This window comes from Stylophora pistillata, chromosome 2 (assembly GCF_964205215.1).
Source record: "Stylophora pistillata chromosome 2, jaStyPist1.2, whole genome shotgun sequence".
NCBI lineage: Eukaryota > Metazoa > Cnidaria > Anthozoa > Scleractinia > Pocilloporidae > Stylophora > Stylophora pistillata.
In genome coordinates, this window is record NC_142520.1 from 32,779,373 (window position 1) to 32,796,753 (window position 17,381).

General features: G+C 44.8%; 1 protein-coding gene, 1 long non-coding RNA gene, 3 other non-coding genes and 1 pseudogene across 5 annotated transcripts; 1 reads left to right on the top strand and 5 right to left on the bottom strand.

The window, feature by feature from the left end:
* Positions 1 to 42: 42 nt before the first annotated feature.
* Positions 43 to 1,471, bottom strand: LOC148738418 (uncharacterized). Its single transcript, XM_088750376.1, has one exon. The coding sequence runs from the start codon at positions 1,284 to 1,286 to the stop codon at positions 216 to 218; it is 1,071 nt and encodes a 356-aa protein (XP_088606502.1). The 5' UTR covers positions 1,287 to 1,471; the 3' UTR covers positions 43 to 215.
* Positions 1,472 to 5,736: 4,265 nt separating this feature from the next.
* On the bottom strand, positions 5,737 to 5,913 carry LOC148738419 (U2 spliceosomal RNA; annotated as a pseudogene).
* Positions 5,914 to 11,813: 5,900 nt separating this feature from the next.
* On the top strand, positions 11,814 to 11,932 carry LOC148738420 (5S ribosomal RNA). Its single transcript, XR_015997466.1, has one exon. It is a non-coding gene; the product is annotated as a 5S ribosomal RNA (ribosomal RNA).
* Positions 11,933 to 12,888: 956 nt separating this feature from the next.
* LOC148738421 (U1 spliceosomal RNA) lies at positions 12,889 to 13,052 on the bottom strand. Its single transcript, XR_015997948.1, has one exon. It is a non-coding gene; the product is annotated as a U1 spliceosomal RNA (small nuclear RNA).
* A 205-nt stretch (positions 13,053 to 13,257) lies between these two features.
* On the bottom strand, positions 13,258 to 13,443 carry LOC148738422 (U2 spliceosomal RNA). Its single transcript, XR_015997745.1, has one exon. It is a non-coding gene; the product is annotated as a U2 spliceosomal RNA (small nuclear RNA).
* A 2,941-nt stretch (positions 13,444 to 16,384) lies between these two features.
* LOC148738423 (uncharacterized) lies at positions 16,385 to 16,843 on the bottom strand. Its single transcript, XR_015997059.1, has 2 exons — positions 16,719 to 16,843; positions 16,385 to 16,462 (listed from the first exon to the last, which is right to left on the bottom strand). It is a non-coding gene; the product is annotated as an uncharacterized LOC148738423 (long non-coding RNA).
* Positions 16,844 to 17,381: the final 538 nt, after the last annotated feature.

The following is a 17,381-nucleotide window of genomic DNA, read 5'->3' on the forward strand; positions in this document are numbered from 1 at the left end:
ACTAACAATTAGGCTACTGTGCAGTACAATAATGAAGGAGACCCAGCACAAGCAGCACAAAGACACGCTCACTCAAGCAAAAGATCACACGTCACTCAAGCAAAAGAAGAACGAGGCTACTGTGCAGTACACCAATAAAGGAGACCCAGCACGAGCAGCACCGAGACACACTCATTCGAGCAAAAAAGGAAACTAAATAACTACGGGGAGCAGGACTAAATGGAAAAGACAAGGGAGTCGTTTACCACTGAAGCTATGATGCCACGGGCGCCCCACTGATGATGGAAGACGCGACGACGCCTGTCAGACTTGCACCGCCTGAAGGAAATTGGTAAATAAAACTTCAGGCGGTCCTTGATAGAAGCAATCACCTCCACATCGCCAGGACGAACGTTACGGAAACGGAAATCGTTCCTACTCCGCCAAATACAAAACTTAGAAACATTGAGCAGATAGACAAAGACACGCGGGACAGAAACCAGTTCACTAGAGTTGAAACCAAAGAGGACATGACATAAAGAGATGGCAGGACACATAGGAGAGAAGGAAAACAGCAAGGACTGGACCCAGGCGAGAACACTCTGAGCAAGTGGACAGTAGAAGAACAAATGCTTGAGTGACTCGACCGTGGGTCCACAAAAACACAAGAGAGGAAGAGATAAACCAAAGGAGGAGAGACGCCGGGCGGTGTACAGGACGCCGTGCGCAATCTTCCAATTTAGGTCGATGACACGACGGTCAAGATAAAAGAAGGATAGGGCACGCCACGTGGCAGGCCAGTCAAGGTTGGGATAGATGAATAGAAACTTAAGGACACAATAAGGCTGGACCATGTTCTCAGAGAGAAGATATAGGTAGCAAGACTTGGTAGACATAGTAAGAACGGGAGAACAAACAAGAGGGCATGCAGAGCAGTAGACTAAAGAGTTTTTTGACGTGGCGAAAGCCCCGTCGAGCTTAAGCCAGGCCAAAACCAGAGCTTGATAGAAGGGCGGCAAGACCCTGAGGTCGAAACTAAAAGGACGAGAAAACACAACAAGAGGAGAGACACCAAAGAAAGAGTTAAACCAAAAGGACATGAGAGCGACCCAACTGGATGGGGAGGAGACGAATCTCCTCACCCATTGACCAAGGAGGGCCCTCACCTTGGACTGAATATTAACCACAGAAAAACCACCAAAAAGGGGAGATTGAACCACGGCCGAACGGGAGACGAGCTCACACTTGCCAGACCAGAAAAACGAGAAAACAAGACGGGAAAGCTTCGCCTCCACCCAGGCCGGCATGTGGATAAGAGAGGCCGCATACCAAACCCGGGAGAGGGCGAGAGCGTTAATAACTAGGGCCTTGCCATGAAAAGAGAGAACACGAGAACGCCAAGACTTGAGAACACGGTCCACCGCATTAATGCGAGGACGCCAGTTGTCTTCATCAAGGTTACCGGGGCCGACAAACACCCCCAGCACCTTAAGCTTAGCAGGAGACCAGTCAAAAGGAACCGGGGGGTCCGTACGACCCCGCCAACCAACCAACCAGAGACCCTTGGACTTAGAAAGGTTGATCTTAGATCCAGAAGCTAGTTAAAAAAGCTTGTAAGTCTCAAGGGAAGCCAGAATGCCAGAATCAGTGGTAAGGATTAAAGATGTATCGTCCGCGTACTGCGAGATGGGAGACAGTACGGGACACCCAGGGAGAGACAGACCCTTGATACGGGGGTCTGCACGGATACTACACGCAAGAACCTCAGACACAAGAACATATAAGAGGGGAGAAAGAGGGCACCCCTGCCGGACACCACGAGAAAGGCTAAAGAAAGGAGTCAGGAACCCATTCACATTGACCGCGCTTTGAACATGAGTATAGAACAAGTCGACCCACGCGACAAAGGAAGGGCCAAAGCCCATGGTGACGAGAGTGGACCGCATGAAGCCCCAATCCACACGGTCAAAAGCCTTCTCTTGATCGAGGAACAGGATGGCAACAGGGGTGCCAGAAGACTCAGTATAGCTGACCACGTCTCTAAGCAGAGCAACATTTTCTCCGATGAAACGGCTGGGGACTCCGCATGTTTGATCACGGCTGACAACGAGGTGTATTACCCGGAGGAGACGCCCAGCTATGGCACGAGAATCAAGTTTATAATCAACGTTTAGAAGAGATAAGGGCCGCCAATTTTTGGGGTCAAGGCGGTCCCCCTTCTTGAAAGACAGAGTGATGATACCTCTGCGCTGAGAGAGGGAGAGAAAACCAGAGGAAGAGCATTCATTAAGAACAGAAAGAAGATCAGAGCCAACCACGTCCCAGAAACGGAGATAGAATTCCATAGGCAGGCCGTCTAAACCAGGTGCCTTGTTACGAGCCATGCCTTTGAGAGCGACGAGGACCTCTGATGATGTAAGAGGGCCCTCACAACTGTTGGCCTGATCTTGAGAGAGAACAGAAGACAAATTTTCAAGAAGAGAAGATTGAACATGAGGGTCAGTAGGAGAGGCTGTATAAAGACTAGAATAGAAGGAACCAAGAGACGCACAGAGATCGGCAGAAGAGGAGACGATAGAGCCATCAGGCTCTCTCAGCGCAGAGATATGACGGTCAGCGGAACGTTTTTTCTCGAGACGAAGAAAATACTGCGAGGAAGACTCTCCCTCTTCAACCCATCGGACTCTTGCACGCACCTGAGCCCCCCTCGCAGCATGGGAATCAAGCCGGGCAAGCTCGGAACAAGCAGACCGCCAAGGGTCAATGCAGGAAGTAATTCCAGCATCAACTTTGGCCTGAAGATCCTGGACAAGACATACCAGGGCATCTCTGGATGAAGATGTTGTGCGGGCTTTATTTGCACAAAAGCGGATAGTAAGCCCCTTGATTTTACTTTTCCCACGATCCGACCACTTAGCTAGAGAAGGAAAGCGGGGGATGGCAAGGCGCCAAGCAGACCATTCATCACGGACTAGTTGACGATAGTCCGGATTGTCGAGGATGGAAGTATTCAGCTTCCAGTAGCCTGGGCCAGGTGGAACGGCATCGGGAACAGACAGAGACAAACACAAACCGCGATGGTCCGAGAACGGACACAGATACACGGAACAAGACGACACTGATGGGACCCACACAAATGGGACCCCAAAAAGGTCAATACACGACGCTAAACTGCCATTCCACCTGGTCCAGGTGAACCCAGGAGTAGTGGGGTGGAGATAACGCCAGATGTCAATGACGCAGGACGCCTCAAAAAGATGGTTTAGTGTGGGAGAACTATCTCCAGACAAGGAGGCGGGGTCTGGGCCACGCCTATCTCGAGCCCTATCAAATACAGCATTGAAATCTCCAGCAAGGACCGTAGGGATGGAAGGGTCGATCCTTGAATGAAGGCCATCGAAAAACAGGTCTCGTGCAGGGTTGCAATTAGGAGCATAGACACAGAGAACTCGGAAAATTTTATCATGAAACGAGAATTCACATTGTAAGAAATGACCATCAGCAGACCGAGAGTTTAGAAGAGAGATAGAGGGACGATAGAGAACAACACACCCACAAGAGTGAATAGAACCCGGGGCTAGCACAGACAAGAAACCAGACGAGGAAAACCACGATGAACATTCATTTAAGGAAACACAATGAGTCTCCTGAAGGCAGATAACATCCACCTTCACCGGGAGAGAGCGCAACCATTGCACGAGACCATCACGCTTCGACCGGTCCCTGATGCCATTGACATTCAAAGTAAGCAGAGACAAAGCCATGAGGAAGAGATGGATGACCCTCATGAAAGCCAGGGCTGGGGCTGGGGTTTCCCCTTCCTACTGGGAAGATTGGGGACAGCCTTCGTACGCTTAGAGACCGCACTCGCCACCTGAGCATGAGAAGGAGCCATGACACGTTTCTTAGAACGTTTCCTGGAGACAACTTCAAAACCGTCCAATGACATGCTCCTCATGAGAGGAGAGGAGAATTCAGAAATATCAGGAGACTCTGAGCCCTGAACAGGGGTAGAGTCCTGAGAGGAGAATTTGGTGATATCATCATCGACATCACCCACATTGACTACTTTAGTGGTACTTTGACCAACACTAGTATTACTGGTACTGGTGCTTTGACCAGACTTAACTATTTTACTGGTATTTTGACCAGACTTAACTATTTCACTGGTACTTTGACCAGACTTAACTAAAGAACTGGTACTTTGACCAGACTTAACATTATCATTAACCATTTTACTGGTACTTTGACCAGACTTAACTATTTCACTGGTACTTTGACCAGACTTAACATTATCAATAACTATTGGACTGGTACTTTGACCAGACTTAACACTATTATTAACTAAAGGACCGGTACTTTGACCGGTCTCACTATTATTGACTAAACTGGTACTTTGACCAGCGATACTATTATTAGGAGTACAATTTATTCCTGAGGCCTCAGATGAATTAGATACGTTAATTGAAACATTGATTTCATTATTACTGGCCTCGCCAGGAGCAGAGATGACCATTTCTTCAGACGTAAGATCAACAGAATCGTTGGGTGGACAAGGAACGTTGCCCGGCAGATTGGCCACATCTCCAGAAGAAATGGGCGGGAAATCAGCGGCCGGGGGAACAACATGGGGCTAGATCCCCAGACATTTCCGGTACGGCGGGAAGGGCAGTTACGGGCAAGATGACCAGCTTCCCCACATTGCCTGCATTTTCCATTGTAGGGACAGTCAGCAGCTTTATGGCCCATGATTTACAGATAAAGCAGAATGGCTTGATACCACGATACCAAATACGCACAGGGTAGCCGTCGATGGTAATTTGTGCGGGGATTGGTTTTTCCATGGACATAGTAAGAATTCGCGATCCAGTAAGAAGATCTGGTCGCCCCATGAATGCCTGACGTTTACATAAGAAGACTTTCCCGAAAATCTTGAAGTCCTCGCAAAGGATCTCATCATCCCCTTCAGCGGGGTAATGATGGATGTAGACGAGCGTGTGCGGACGATCAGAATTAGTGACGCTACATTCTACGCCATCGAGATTGATGAAACCGGACTCAACAAGACTCGCCATATCATCAGGATCTTTAAAAGTGAGGCGAATAAGGCCTCCCGGAACGAACTGAACCGCAGATAGTTTATTAGAGTCGATTACTTTTTCTAACATTTTGAGAACAGCTGGTCTAGGGTGGACCGTAACTGCCGCCGTAGCTTGGACAACACAAGTTCTAGCACAAATTAACATTTTGAAAAGGAATAGGAAGAGAGAAAAAAAAAAAAAGGAAAGAAAGGAGAGAAAAAGGACTACAACAATTGCCAAAAAAAGGCAAAAAAACCCACCAAGTTCAGCAAAGCTGAAACCTGGATGGGTTCCCAACAAAGTTCGGACCCACCGAAAAAAACCAAAAAAGAGATGGGTGACCGAAAACAACAAGACAAAAAAAAAAGACTGGCGTTCCACTCCCGGCAGGTACTTAGCACAGTCGAATAAATTGAAAATGAGAGAATACTTACAAAATCCTTGCCCAAGATGAGGTTTCGGACCGACACTTTCCCTTGCAAAGATGAAATCCCGCGTCAGGTAAGTAGGGCGCACACTGTTTCAACCTATGTGGGTCTCATCAGTGCAGTGTCAGTTGCCGCCTTGGCCCGTCATGTCTTTTTCTGCCTTCCCTTTGGAGCTGCAGGGCTCCTGTGCACAGAAGAGAATGCTATAGTCATTATTTTTCCTTCCATTAAATGTGTCTTCCCCAAAAGGGAAGTGGGCCACACTCGGAGGTAGTGCTATACCGAGGCAACCCGTGGCTGGGACGAGGCAAGCCTCTTTTCCACAGCCCAGTTCCAAAAATCAGTTTAATATATGAGCTACTCAATGAGCAGCGTATCAGATATTAAGCTGATAAGAACAGATTTTTTTTTTCTTTAAATTTTATTCATATCATTCAATCTTTACATCAATTTACTCTATTTGACTGTTTACCTTTTTATCTGTTTACCTGCTTACGTTAATTACATTTCATGGGCTTTACATCAATGACTTAACCTCTTACCATTATAGGTGACATTATATGGTGTCTTAAATGACGGGGGTATTATCTAGACAGGGTCTAGATACTAAACAATTCGGTTAAGCTATGTTGAGGGGGGTGATAATCTTGTTGCAAATGGTGTGTTGACTTTTGATCTTGACTGGAGCTAACCTTCCTTTTAAAATTTTCCTGTTGTAAGCTATGGAGATGTTGACTTTTGATCTTAGCTGGAGCTAAATCAAAGATGTCTATGTGAAAGTTTCTGTTCCTTTTTGTTTCAATTTTAATTTTCATTCGAGATCACTTTTCATCTTTGTTTCTTGTTTTGTTCTTGTCTGAAATCATTTTTGGATAAAGAGGTAAACCATTTCGGAGTTTACAAAATCACAGAAGGCTGGGTGTTTCCAAAGGGTTATAAAATTCTGGTAGGTCAATCTATGGTACTCGAGGTGTAACTTGACAGACAGGGTCTGGGTGATGTATCTAATAATGGCCCGGGGGGGGGGGGGGGGCTCGGTGCCATTATGAAAAGTACTTTTGTTCCTAAATAACCAAATACTGTGAAGAATAGTCTTAATTAAATAAATAGCTATGCGGTTCGCAGTGTCATCTGTGTTACGCCACAAATAAAAGAAAACAAACTTAATGTTGGGGAGAAATGCTTTACCTAAGAGTGCAGTGAGGGTGGGTATGAAATAAGTCCACACCCCCCTGACTCTTTTACAATGGAGAAAACAGTGTTCAATTGTTTCGCGCCTGTTACAATATGCACCGTTTGGGGAATCTACATATCGCCAAGAACGTAGAGATTCTCTGACTTTAACCCTTCTAAGGGTTATAAGCCAAGCGAGATCATTTTTAAAATTCTCACAACTAGGATGTCTGACCTTAGTCCAGTGAAGAGCAAGATTAAAACTAGAGCCTGTGACAGACTGCCAGAAGTATGGCAGAATGGGTGAGGACACTGTTTGCTCCAAAAACTTACAATAAATCATACGCGAACTAAAGTTAAAAGTAGGGTCTCTCTGAACTGCAGTTGTTAATTCATTCAGCAATGGTAAGGTCTTCTTGTAAAAACTAGTTAAAGTACTTGCCCTGGGGCTAGAATTATCACGAAGGCATGCCCACTCCGGTCGGAGCTTGGCAACCTGAGTACCAATAAAATACTTAAGAAAATAATAAGATTTGGTGTCTGGACTATTCAGGCTAGCTGTGACATACGAAAGTTGCAGATAGACACATTTAGAGTGTAATTCTACTATTCCTAAGCCTCCCTCAGCAGCTGGTGCTGAGAGAGTTTGACGGGATACAGTTTCAATCTTAGATCCCCAGATGAAGTGGAAAATCAAAGATCGGAAGCGGGTGTAGACCCACTCGGGGATGGGTAGCACTTTGGCTAGATAATAAAACTTACTAGCACCTAAAACATTGACAATGAGGGTTTTCCCAATCAGAGAGAGGGAGCGAGACTTCCAGAGATTCAAGTTTTGTTCTAACTTATTTAACTTTGGTTGCCAATTGTCTTGGTCAACCGACAGATTGCCATTCGTAAACCAGACACCTAAGATTTTAGTTTTGTTGACCCAAGTCAAACCGTAAGGGGTATCAGGGCACGAGCGCCAGGCTCCGAGACACATGGCCTCAGTTTTAGCTAAATTTAATTTAGCTCCTGTACCTAATTCGTATTGTTGCAAGAGTGACAATAAACGTGTCAAAGGAAAAACATCTTTGACAAAACACGAAGAATCATCTGCGTATTGTCTAATCTTAAAGAGCTGGCCTTTCGCGCCCGGAATTAGAAAACCCTTGATGGAAGTATCTGCACGGATATTACAAGCGAGAACCTCAGCACATAAAATATAAAGGAGGGGAGACATAGGGTCTCCCTGCCTGACTCCACGCTCAAGAGAAATTCTGTCAGTAAGATAACCATTCACAATTATTTTCATTGACGCATTACTGTAAAGAGTGGAGATCCATTTTTGAAAAAAAGGGCCTAAACCAAGCCGCTCGAGAACCCGAGAAAGAAAGGAGCGATCCACTCGGTCAAAAGCTTTCTCTTGATCGAGATTCACAAGAATTCCAGGTTCACCAGTAATGTTGAAATAATCTAAGGTGTCTCTCAACAGGGTGAGAGTATCAAAAATAGTTCTGCCAGGGACAGAGCACGATTGATCTTCATTTATGATACAAGGTAAAATTTTTGCGAGCCGATTTGTGAGAGCTTTAGAGCATAATTTATAATCAACATTGAGCAGCGAAATCGGGCGCCAATTCTTCAGATCTTTTGAATCACCTTTCTTAAAAATCTAGCGAGTGATACTTTTCTGCATGGAGGGAGAAAAGAAACCTCCCTGGAAACTAAAATTAAATAATTCTACGAGAATCGGGCCTAAAACTGGAAAAAAGCGACGATAAAACTCAACTGGTAGTCCATCAGAGCCAGGAGTTTTCCCTGTGTTGAGCTGTTGCGAAGCGATGTTAATTTCAGACAATGTCAACAAACCTTCGCAGGAGTTGGACTCCTCGCTAGACAATTTTTTCTCGACTTTAGATAAAAATAAACTTTGGATTCGCTCGTCTACTGGTTCTCGAGGGTACAATTGAGCGTAAAAAGTGACATGAGCATCGGCGATGTCCTTTTGAGTGGTGACTTCGCTTCCGCTCAGGTCGTAAACACTGTTGACAGAATTTCGCTTGGCACGTGAGGTTTCGTGATTAAAAAAATATTTCATAGGTTTTTCTCCATCTTCCATCCATTTTGCTTGACTTCTTAATTTAACAGATTCTAATTGCAATTGTTTGAGAGTTGTCAGTTCGTTTTCAAAATATTCCACTCGTCGTTGAGAGTCCTTATCGCCCGCAAGCAGGGCATGTTTAGCTTGAATTAATCGATTAGTGAGAGAAATCTTTTCAACTTTTAAATCACGATGTTTTCGTCGGCTGAATTGAATCGCTGTGTGGCGGATAGATTCTTTCACAAAATCCCACCACTCATAAAGAGAGGAACAATTATTACGAATCGAAAGACAATTTTGTAGAAGAGAATCAATAATTTTGCAAAAATCAGAATTTTCGAGGAGTTCTAAATTTAGCCGCCAGACGCCAGGTCCATGAGAAACAAAATTATCCAGATTGAGAGTCAACAAGACAGAATCATGATCTGAGAAAAAACACGGGTAAATTTCGCAGGGAACTGTGGAATTACTCAATTCAGAGGAAATAAAAAATTTGTCTAAACGAGAACCGATAGTTTTGGACGAATTAAACCAAGTACAAAACATTGAGCGACCATGTGTTTTCTCCAGATGTCAGTCAAATCATGGAGAGCGCGAAAATCTCGCAGTGTGGCCGAAAAGGAATTTTCAGATCCTCCGAATTTATCGAGGGTTGACTCAATACAATTAAAATCTCCAGCAATAATTTTCTGGGCATTTGGAGAGAAAAAATCGTGTATCTCATCATAGAAAAGCTTTCTCTCAGTAACATTCATGGGCGCATAGATATTTACCAAATTAAAGCGAAGTTTACCTAAGCTAATCAAAAGACTAATCAATCTTCCAGAGCTGTCTTTTTTCCACTGTTCAACTTTGAATGGGGAATCTTTAGAGACTAAAATGCAAACCCCACCTTGTTTTCCTAGGGCGGGGACCAAAAACTTGGGCCTGACCACGATTTTCTGAGCGAATAAATCGCTGCAGGGCGAGCCGCAAGAGTTTCTTGTACACAAACAAAATCATATTTACCAGAGCGAGCGTAATCAAATATTAAATCTTGCTTTGCAGCATTTTCGAAACCACGGATATTTATAGTACAGATTTTAGCAATGAAAACAGCTAGAAAAAGGAGAGTCGGTCGAGAGTATTACTAAATAAAGACGTGTTAATCACTTACGGTTCTTTTTCTTTTTCGGAGAGCGCGAATGTCCTGTGTTCGGTTTTTTGGCTCTGGGCTCGCTTTTGGGGCCTTCAGAGACCTCAGAAATCGATTTTTTACCAGTTACTAGAGTCGGACGAGTTGGAATTCGCAGTGGAATATCTTGAGATGGTAGTTTCGCAGCTGGTCTTTTAGTGATAGGCGGTGTGCTCGGAATAGAAAACAGTTCGAGAGTTTCGGTAGTTTCATCGGAGGAAAAAAAATGTTCTTCTGGGTCGGTGATCGAGGAAAGGGTTTCAGTGTCTTGTTTCGTACTGTTGTCGTCGTTTAGGATCTGCATTTGTGAAGCGTCGTCGTCTGTTTCGGTGTGAGGGTCTTCGTTCATCTGGTGATCTGTGTCGTAGGTATCGTCGGCGGGAGGTGTTTCTTCAGTTGTTTCTTCGATTTCATCTTGTTGGGAAGCTGATTCGTCTGTTGCAGTCGAAGCTGGTTTACAGGACGAAGAAAACGGACAGGATTTAGCGCGATGATTGGGTTGTTTACAGATTCTACAAAGAAGCGCATTCGGACACGTGGCTGCTTGGTGGCCTGTTTGCTCGCAGTTGTAGCTGGCGATTTCATGGCAAGCGTTGGCAAAATGGCCTCTTTGATGACAGTGACGGCATGTACAGGGTTGTTGGTTGCAGCGAACATTGATAAGGATTTTTCCAAAGCGGATGAAATTAGGAATCGGGTTCTTCATTTGCACGCGGTAATGTCTAACTCCATCTTGCACACTTTCGAAGCCAGGTAGTTTGAAGTAGCCTCGGCGGTGGTGTAATACATCACAATATTTAGACAGTCGGTGGATAATAGCTGAATCGGGCATTTCATATGGAGCGTCGAAGATCTGAACATATGTTAAGGGACGATCGATGTCTTTCAGGGCGAACGGTTGGCCTTGGATTTCCAGAGTATTCAGTCGAAGGAAACTCTCGCGGTGTTCAACACTACGGAAAGTTAAAACTACTTCACCATTGGTCTGTCGCTGTATACAGGAAATACTTCGGGGATCAACTTGTGCAGTGTTCAAAGCATTGATGAAAACATTCGCAGGAAGGCGAGCACGTGGGTTCACGAAAACAGTACACGGTCGTTCGGGGACTTCATTGTCAGTTGGAAAAGGTACAGAAACTTCTACATCAACATCTTCAACGGGCTGGGCAGGTCTTGTGGCCTCAGCATAACTTACAGGATTCGCGACAGGATTATCTGAAATTACTTCATCATTAAGAGGAACGTGGTCGGCCTAACAGCGCGAACTTAACTCAGAACTTTCACTTTGACTTCTCTCTACATCATCAACACTCAACGTGTGCGAACTAGCCTCGGCCATTGACTTTTAAACAAACGGAAAACCCGAAGGTTTCCGAACCCACCTGAAATCAACAAAAAAAACCAAATTGGCCAATCAACGGTTACTTGACTTAGCCAAAACGCCGAGAAGCGATACCCACCAATACCCTCAATCAAGGGGGTGGTAGAGGGATCCTTCCCCCACAGTATATGGTGGATAGTAGCAGGTAGCCCCCAGGAGCCCTTGCGAGTCCCAAAAACGGACCCAGTGGCTCATTGGTTGGTAATCTTCTGATTGTAACTTTAAGACGCCAGCCACATACACCTAACTAACAAGATGGTGTTCTTTAGAATATTTACCAAACTTGATTTATCTCTATACCCCCCACCCCACCCCCAGCGAGATATATTTCCTCAAATGGACACTTCTCAAGGTGTGCGCGGGCTCTAGGAGATGACGTTTGGGTTAGGGTCTGCGCTACCAAATTTAGGGTTAGGGTAACGATTTTGGGGTTAGTGTTAGAGTAATGAAATTAGGGCTAGTACAGATGAAACATAACTGATAACCAGCAAAATTTCAGCTGTTTTCCCTTGTCTACGACCATACCACAGGGAAAGCACCGGTTCTCGTCCAATCACCGAAGTTAAGCCCTGTCGGGCGGGGTTAGTACTTGGATGGGTGACTGCCTGGGAATACCCCGTGTTGTAGGCTTCATTTTTTCGTTTGCTTACTCTCTCAATGTTTTATCCGCTTCCGATACTCACGGCGTCCAGTAGACGAGTGAGGAGTAAAAGAAAAACTAACATAACAGGGAGGAGAGAGATAATTTTGCCACAACTTGCCGAGCTTGTGGCCAAAATCATTTCCGAATGCAAGAGAGCGAGCAAATGAAGGAGCGAGGGCGTGCGCTCGAGATCTCAACACGTTGTGACAAATTCCACATTTGTACATGACATCGAATCATTCGCACGCTCCCACGAATCACGAATAGGAAAACACGCACACTTTTACAGCACTTTCAAGGCCTCAAGACATGTCAAAACATTCCCACGAGTAATAGAGGCGGATGGATTCAAACTGACTGAAACGAAGCAAAGCAGAGCGGGAAAAGGTTCCACATTTTTACTTACTCGCCTGCCTATTTGTTTGCTCGCTCGCTGGAACGAACGTCCCCTCCTCTCGCTCGCTCGCTCGCAATAAGAAATACATGAGAACAAAACTTCGCCTGCCACAGGCAGGGTTCACAATGTTCTCACGTTTTTAAAACAAATGCTTTTCTTGCCCATGTATCGATCGTTCTTTGCTTGGTCCATCTGTCGGTTAGTTAGTAAGTGAGTCACTCCTCCGCTTGGTTTCCTCTCCTTTTCTTTCGCAAGCAAACGAACAAAATAATGCAGAAAGCACACACATCTATCTAGAACAGCTCTACTCACATCTTCACAAAAACTGACCTTCATTTACAATCACTTCTATTCCTCCAAATCTCTCTGCCAACACGCAGGCCACTTCTGTCTGTCTCTCTTTCCATGGCATTTTGGTTTCTTTTTCCCTTGCTGCTCTTCTTCTCTCTTCATTCGAGTTCACCCTGTTTAACGGTCAACTCCAAAATCAAGATGAATTCATTAGTCAGTGAGGGGTTAAGGGCAAGATATTTTACATCAGCTTTTCGGGGACGAGCGCGAATGCAGGTCCCCACTACCAGAAATTATACGCTCGAGTTACCCACATTTGGGGTAATCACAAGGGTCAACCCAGTCCAAGTGCAATGAAAGGGCCTCACCTTGAGAGGACTGCCTCCTTGATCACAGTACCTCCCGCATCAGGTAAATATGCCTTTCAGGCCTACACTTGCCGTTGTAAAACTCTCCCTCACCTATGTCCTTGTGGTACTGCTTTGCACGCTTCAAATCAGCCGGTGTCAGTTCCCGCCTTGGCCCGTCATGTCTTTTTCCGCCTTCCCTTTGGAGCTGCAGGGCTCCTGTGCACAGAAGAGAATGCTATAGTCATTATTTTTCCTTCCATTAAATGTGTCTTCCCCAAAGTGGGCCACACTCGGAGGTAGTGCTATACCGAGGCAACCCGTGGCTGGGACGAGGCAAGCCTCTTTTCCACAGCCCAGTTCCAAAAATCAGTTTAATATATGAGCTACTCAATGAGCAGCGTATCAGATATTAAGGTGATAAGAACAGATCCTTTTTTTTTTTTTTTTTTCTAAAGTTTATTTACACTAGAGATTGGTATTTACAATGATTTGGGTTGATAATGATTAATAATTTAGTTACAATGATTGGAATCACGAAAGGAAAATCAGGGTTCTAGCTAATTACTTGTCTACGTATATAATAAATGCGAGGTTGAAAATTGAAAACTAGAAAATACTGGGCATTCCCGGGTGGTCACCCATCCGAAAACTGACCTCGCCCGACCTGGCTTAACTTCGGTGATCGGACGAGAACCAGTGCCCTCCTTGTGGGAGGGTTGTAAATCAAAAAGCGGGGTTTATGGACCCAAAAAGATTAGATGGATAGAATTTTAGGATATGGTTGTAGTAATTGGAAGCCGGGATCAGAATAAGTGGTCGGGTGAATGCCTGATGTGACAAAATGGGTGTAAAAGAAACTTTAGAAAACGGGTGATCGGAGGTTGTCACCCATCCCAAAACTATCCGCGCCCGACAAGGCCGAATTTCATCATTATACCACAGGAACCGGTGGTGTGTTTGTGGGACAAACTGGTTAGACCTGAATTGTCGCGGTTTGGTGCTCATAGGAGCACAGAACGTTCCTATAAGCCCAGAGGGCAGTGAAAATATCCCGTAGGGAGTGTGTGAAAGCGGTGTTAAAGCGGAACCGCACTCGGGTTTTAATTTTGGAGATGATGGCCCGGGCAGAGGGGCGCTTGGCTTCAAAAACATCCAAGTTTCGGGCAGCCCAGAGCTCGTTTAGGGTAATTTGATTAAGAAACAAGTTATCAGGTTTGATTGTTCGAAATCGGGGCCCCGGGGTAAAACGTGGCGTAGTAGAATCAGCGAGTCAGACAGCGTGGGGGGTTTATCATAAAGTTGGGAAATCAATGTCGACACCCAGCTTCACACAGGGGACACCAGGGGACATGAGCAAAACGCGTGGGAGATTGTTTCGCGTTTGCCGCAGCCTGCGCAGTGATCGGGCACAGCCAGCCTGCGCCAAGACTTAAGGTATGCCCGGGTTTTGACTACTCCGTGAGCGATGCGCCACGCGATTTCGCTTACCCAATTTGTGCTGAGACCACCACCGAAAATGTCTGTCCAGATGTGGGGCCAGTTGAATTGGGCCGCAAACCGTGTCTCCCACCGCGAGACGAAAGGGAGCCGCTGGGGGGGAGGGGGGGTTAGCCTTGAATAAAAGGTTCGCATCGCCCAGAATACTATTGTCTTACGTGACATGTACTTGCAGTGCCCATTTAATCAGCGGGCAGCATAATAATTTGCATATCCTGAACCAGTCGGATGTGATTGGTCAGCAGGTAAAGCTTTGGGAATACACGAGTCTCTTTGCAGATTTGAGCTGCTGTCAATCAAACGGTTGGATGCGTAAAGTAAATCCCAAGGTGATATAAAGTGAACAATAACACTAATTAACAATAGCCACGCTCTTAACAAAACGTTTAGCAAATTCGTTTGCAGCGGATTCTTAGAAAGACTGACAGACTCCCGTTGGTTAAAATGTTTTCTGAATTATAAAAATTAGTATCATGAAAATAGAAAGATTTAGAAAATAGTATCGTAAAGAATAGGCGGTTTAAAAAGTGTAAGTCGCGATCAGGTGGTTTTCGAGGGCGAAAGGCCTGCGGTTGCGGACTGACAACAAAGAAACGCCTGATTGAAGGTTATAAAAAGAGGTGCTCAGAAAGCTAGCTAATCTGTGGTCAAGTGAAATTTTATTTTCATTCAATCTTGTCTTAAATGTGGTTTTGGCGCGCCCCCGTATTAAAGAGAATAAGGAGCGCGAAAAAATGGCCTTTTCACAGTTTTATAGAGAGCGCGATGTGCGGGTTACTCGCTTTAACTTCAAGTTGACACTTGTGTTGTCATACTCCACTAAAACATTTTGATGGCTTAACAGGGCTTTTCTTCCTTGTTTATCCGTATTGACGGTAGTAAAAGCATATCACACACTTGCACTTCACAATCGCGCTTTTTTTTTCACCACCGATAAATGCAGTCCGACCAAACAGAAGAAAAAGCAAGCAAACCGACTAACAAACGGCCGCCACGAACAGGTTGACGGCCGAGGGAACAGTTACATAATTATTCACAGTTTGATCCGTTTTGAATAATCAAAACACATAAATAGCACAGTTTCATTCAATCCAATCAGTAGCTCAGTAAAGCTTATTTGCAACAACATGTCGAAGCGTGCGAGACATCAGCCAGGCTTTTACGCAACATTATTGAATGATGTCCGCCATCGTGGCTTTCATTCGAAATACCGACCAAAGGTAAAACCTACTGTTATGGGCGTTTACAAAGTTGAACGTATTGTAGCAAAACGAGTTCAAGGAAGCAGAGCAGAGTACTTCATTCAATGGCAAAGCTACTCCCCAAGTGAAAATACGTGGGAACCAGCCGAGCACCTACCCGAAGAACTCATCACTGCCTTCGGGAACAGATCTGTCGATCCATTTCGCGCTGATGAATGCCGAGAGAGACTAGCTCTTTTATTTGAGAAGGGTTTAAAATCGCCCCTGGCATGCAACGATACTATCACGATACGGCACGATGTAGTACGAGCGCTCTTTCCTGGTTTGCCAACAGACCTCCGTGGGTCTCCGTATCTCGCTAGTGAAGAGGAACTGATAGCAGCAGGCCTTGGTCCTTATCTGAAGAGGTGTTTAACAGTAACAGGCGGCGGATGTCGCGTCGAAGCTCCAGTCAGCTTGAAGCTGTTTCTTGGCAAGTCGCTTTCCTTCGTAGATGAACAAGGCCGCAAAATAGCTCCCCGCCCGGTAGAGAAAGTTCAGATGAAGTTTACGAAGAGTTATTTCGCCGGACGCATCCAGTGAGCCAAATGCTGCTTTTTCGAAAACGGCTTCTTTAGAAGCCACCAAATGGAATAAAAGTTTATGAGCAACAGTGGTATTTATTCATAGCTGCACAGTTACTTATTGATAAGTCGACACCGCTTTTCGAGATAATAAATTTATTTAATTTTTACAACTTGATTCCGCAGTTTTTTCCCTGATGACACTATGTCTGGGAACCTATGGAAAAAAAACATCGGTTTTAAGTCTTAACAGTCCAATTGTTTTCTCCGATTACATTATTCTGATGTTGCGGGTAGATTGGTTAGAAATTAGACCTAAGTGAAACATTACTAACATCATGCCACAACTTTGGGCTCAATTACAGACTCAAGAGAGTGGCGGAGATCGACGGAATCGCACCTACGATAACCGCAACTAGTATTATCGTTCATTTTGCATGAAATACGTTTTTTAACACAAAATAGTCATTTACCGGTATTCTGGTTCTCCAGAATTTCCTGCACGGCTGGCTGGAAACCCACAAACTGGAGTGCCAGCAACACCATAAAGTCCCTGTTTAAAGTTGACAGTTCCGGAAATGACCACTAGAACAATAAATTCTTTGAAGAGCATAAAACAATGATGCAATCATGGTGAAAAATGAAAAATCCACAAGATACTAACCATCTCTGAAGGGGATCCATTTGCTGGGTGACCTAAAATCAGGGGAGATTAATAAGATTTAGTCCAAATTCACGCCATTTGCGAGTTTCAAAACGCGACATGTGAAATCTCTCTGTTTGAGAAATTGCTATGAAATAATGACTTGTTATTCATGTTTATTAAAATAGATATGAATAAATTCTACTTACTTCACCTGACTGGGCTAAGTGCCCTTCCAGGTAGGCGCCAAGCTCCTCTAAAAAGTTGGCAACTTGGCCGTCAGTGAATGTGAGCTGCAAAATGAAATGTTTGGTGATTTTGAAAAACTATTCTATGTTCGAAGCTGAGCTCAAGAATGTGGCCTAGTTGCCAAGAGTCCAAATTAGGAAATGAAAAATGTTTTACCGTTATTAATTGATCTTGCGCAGATGACATGTCTCTCTCACACAACACGCGAAACAAAGGGACTCTCAGAGCTTACGAAGAGTAACAA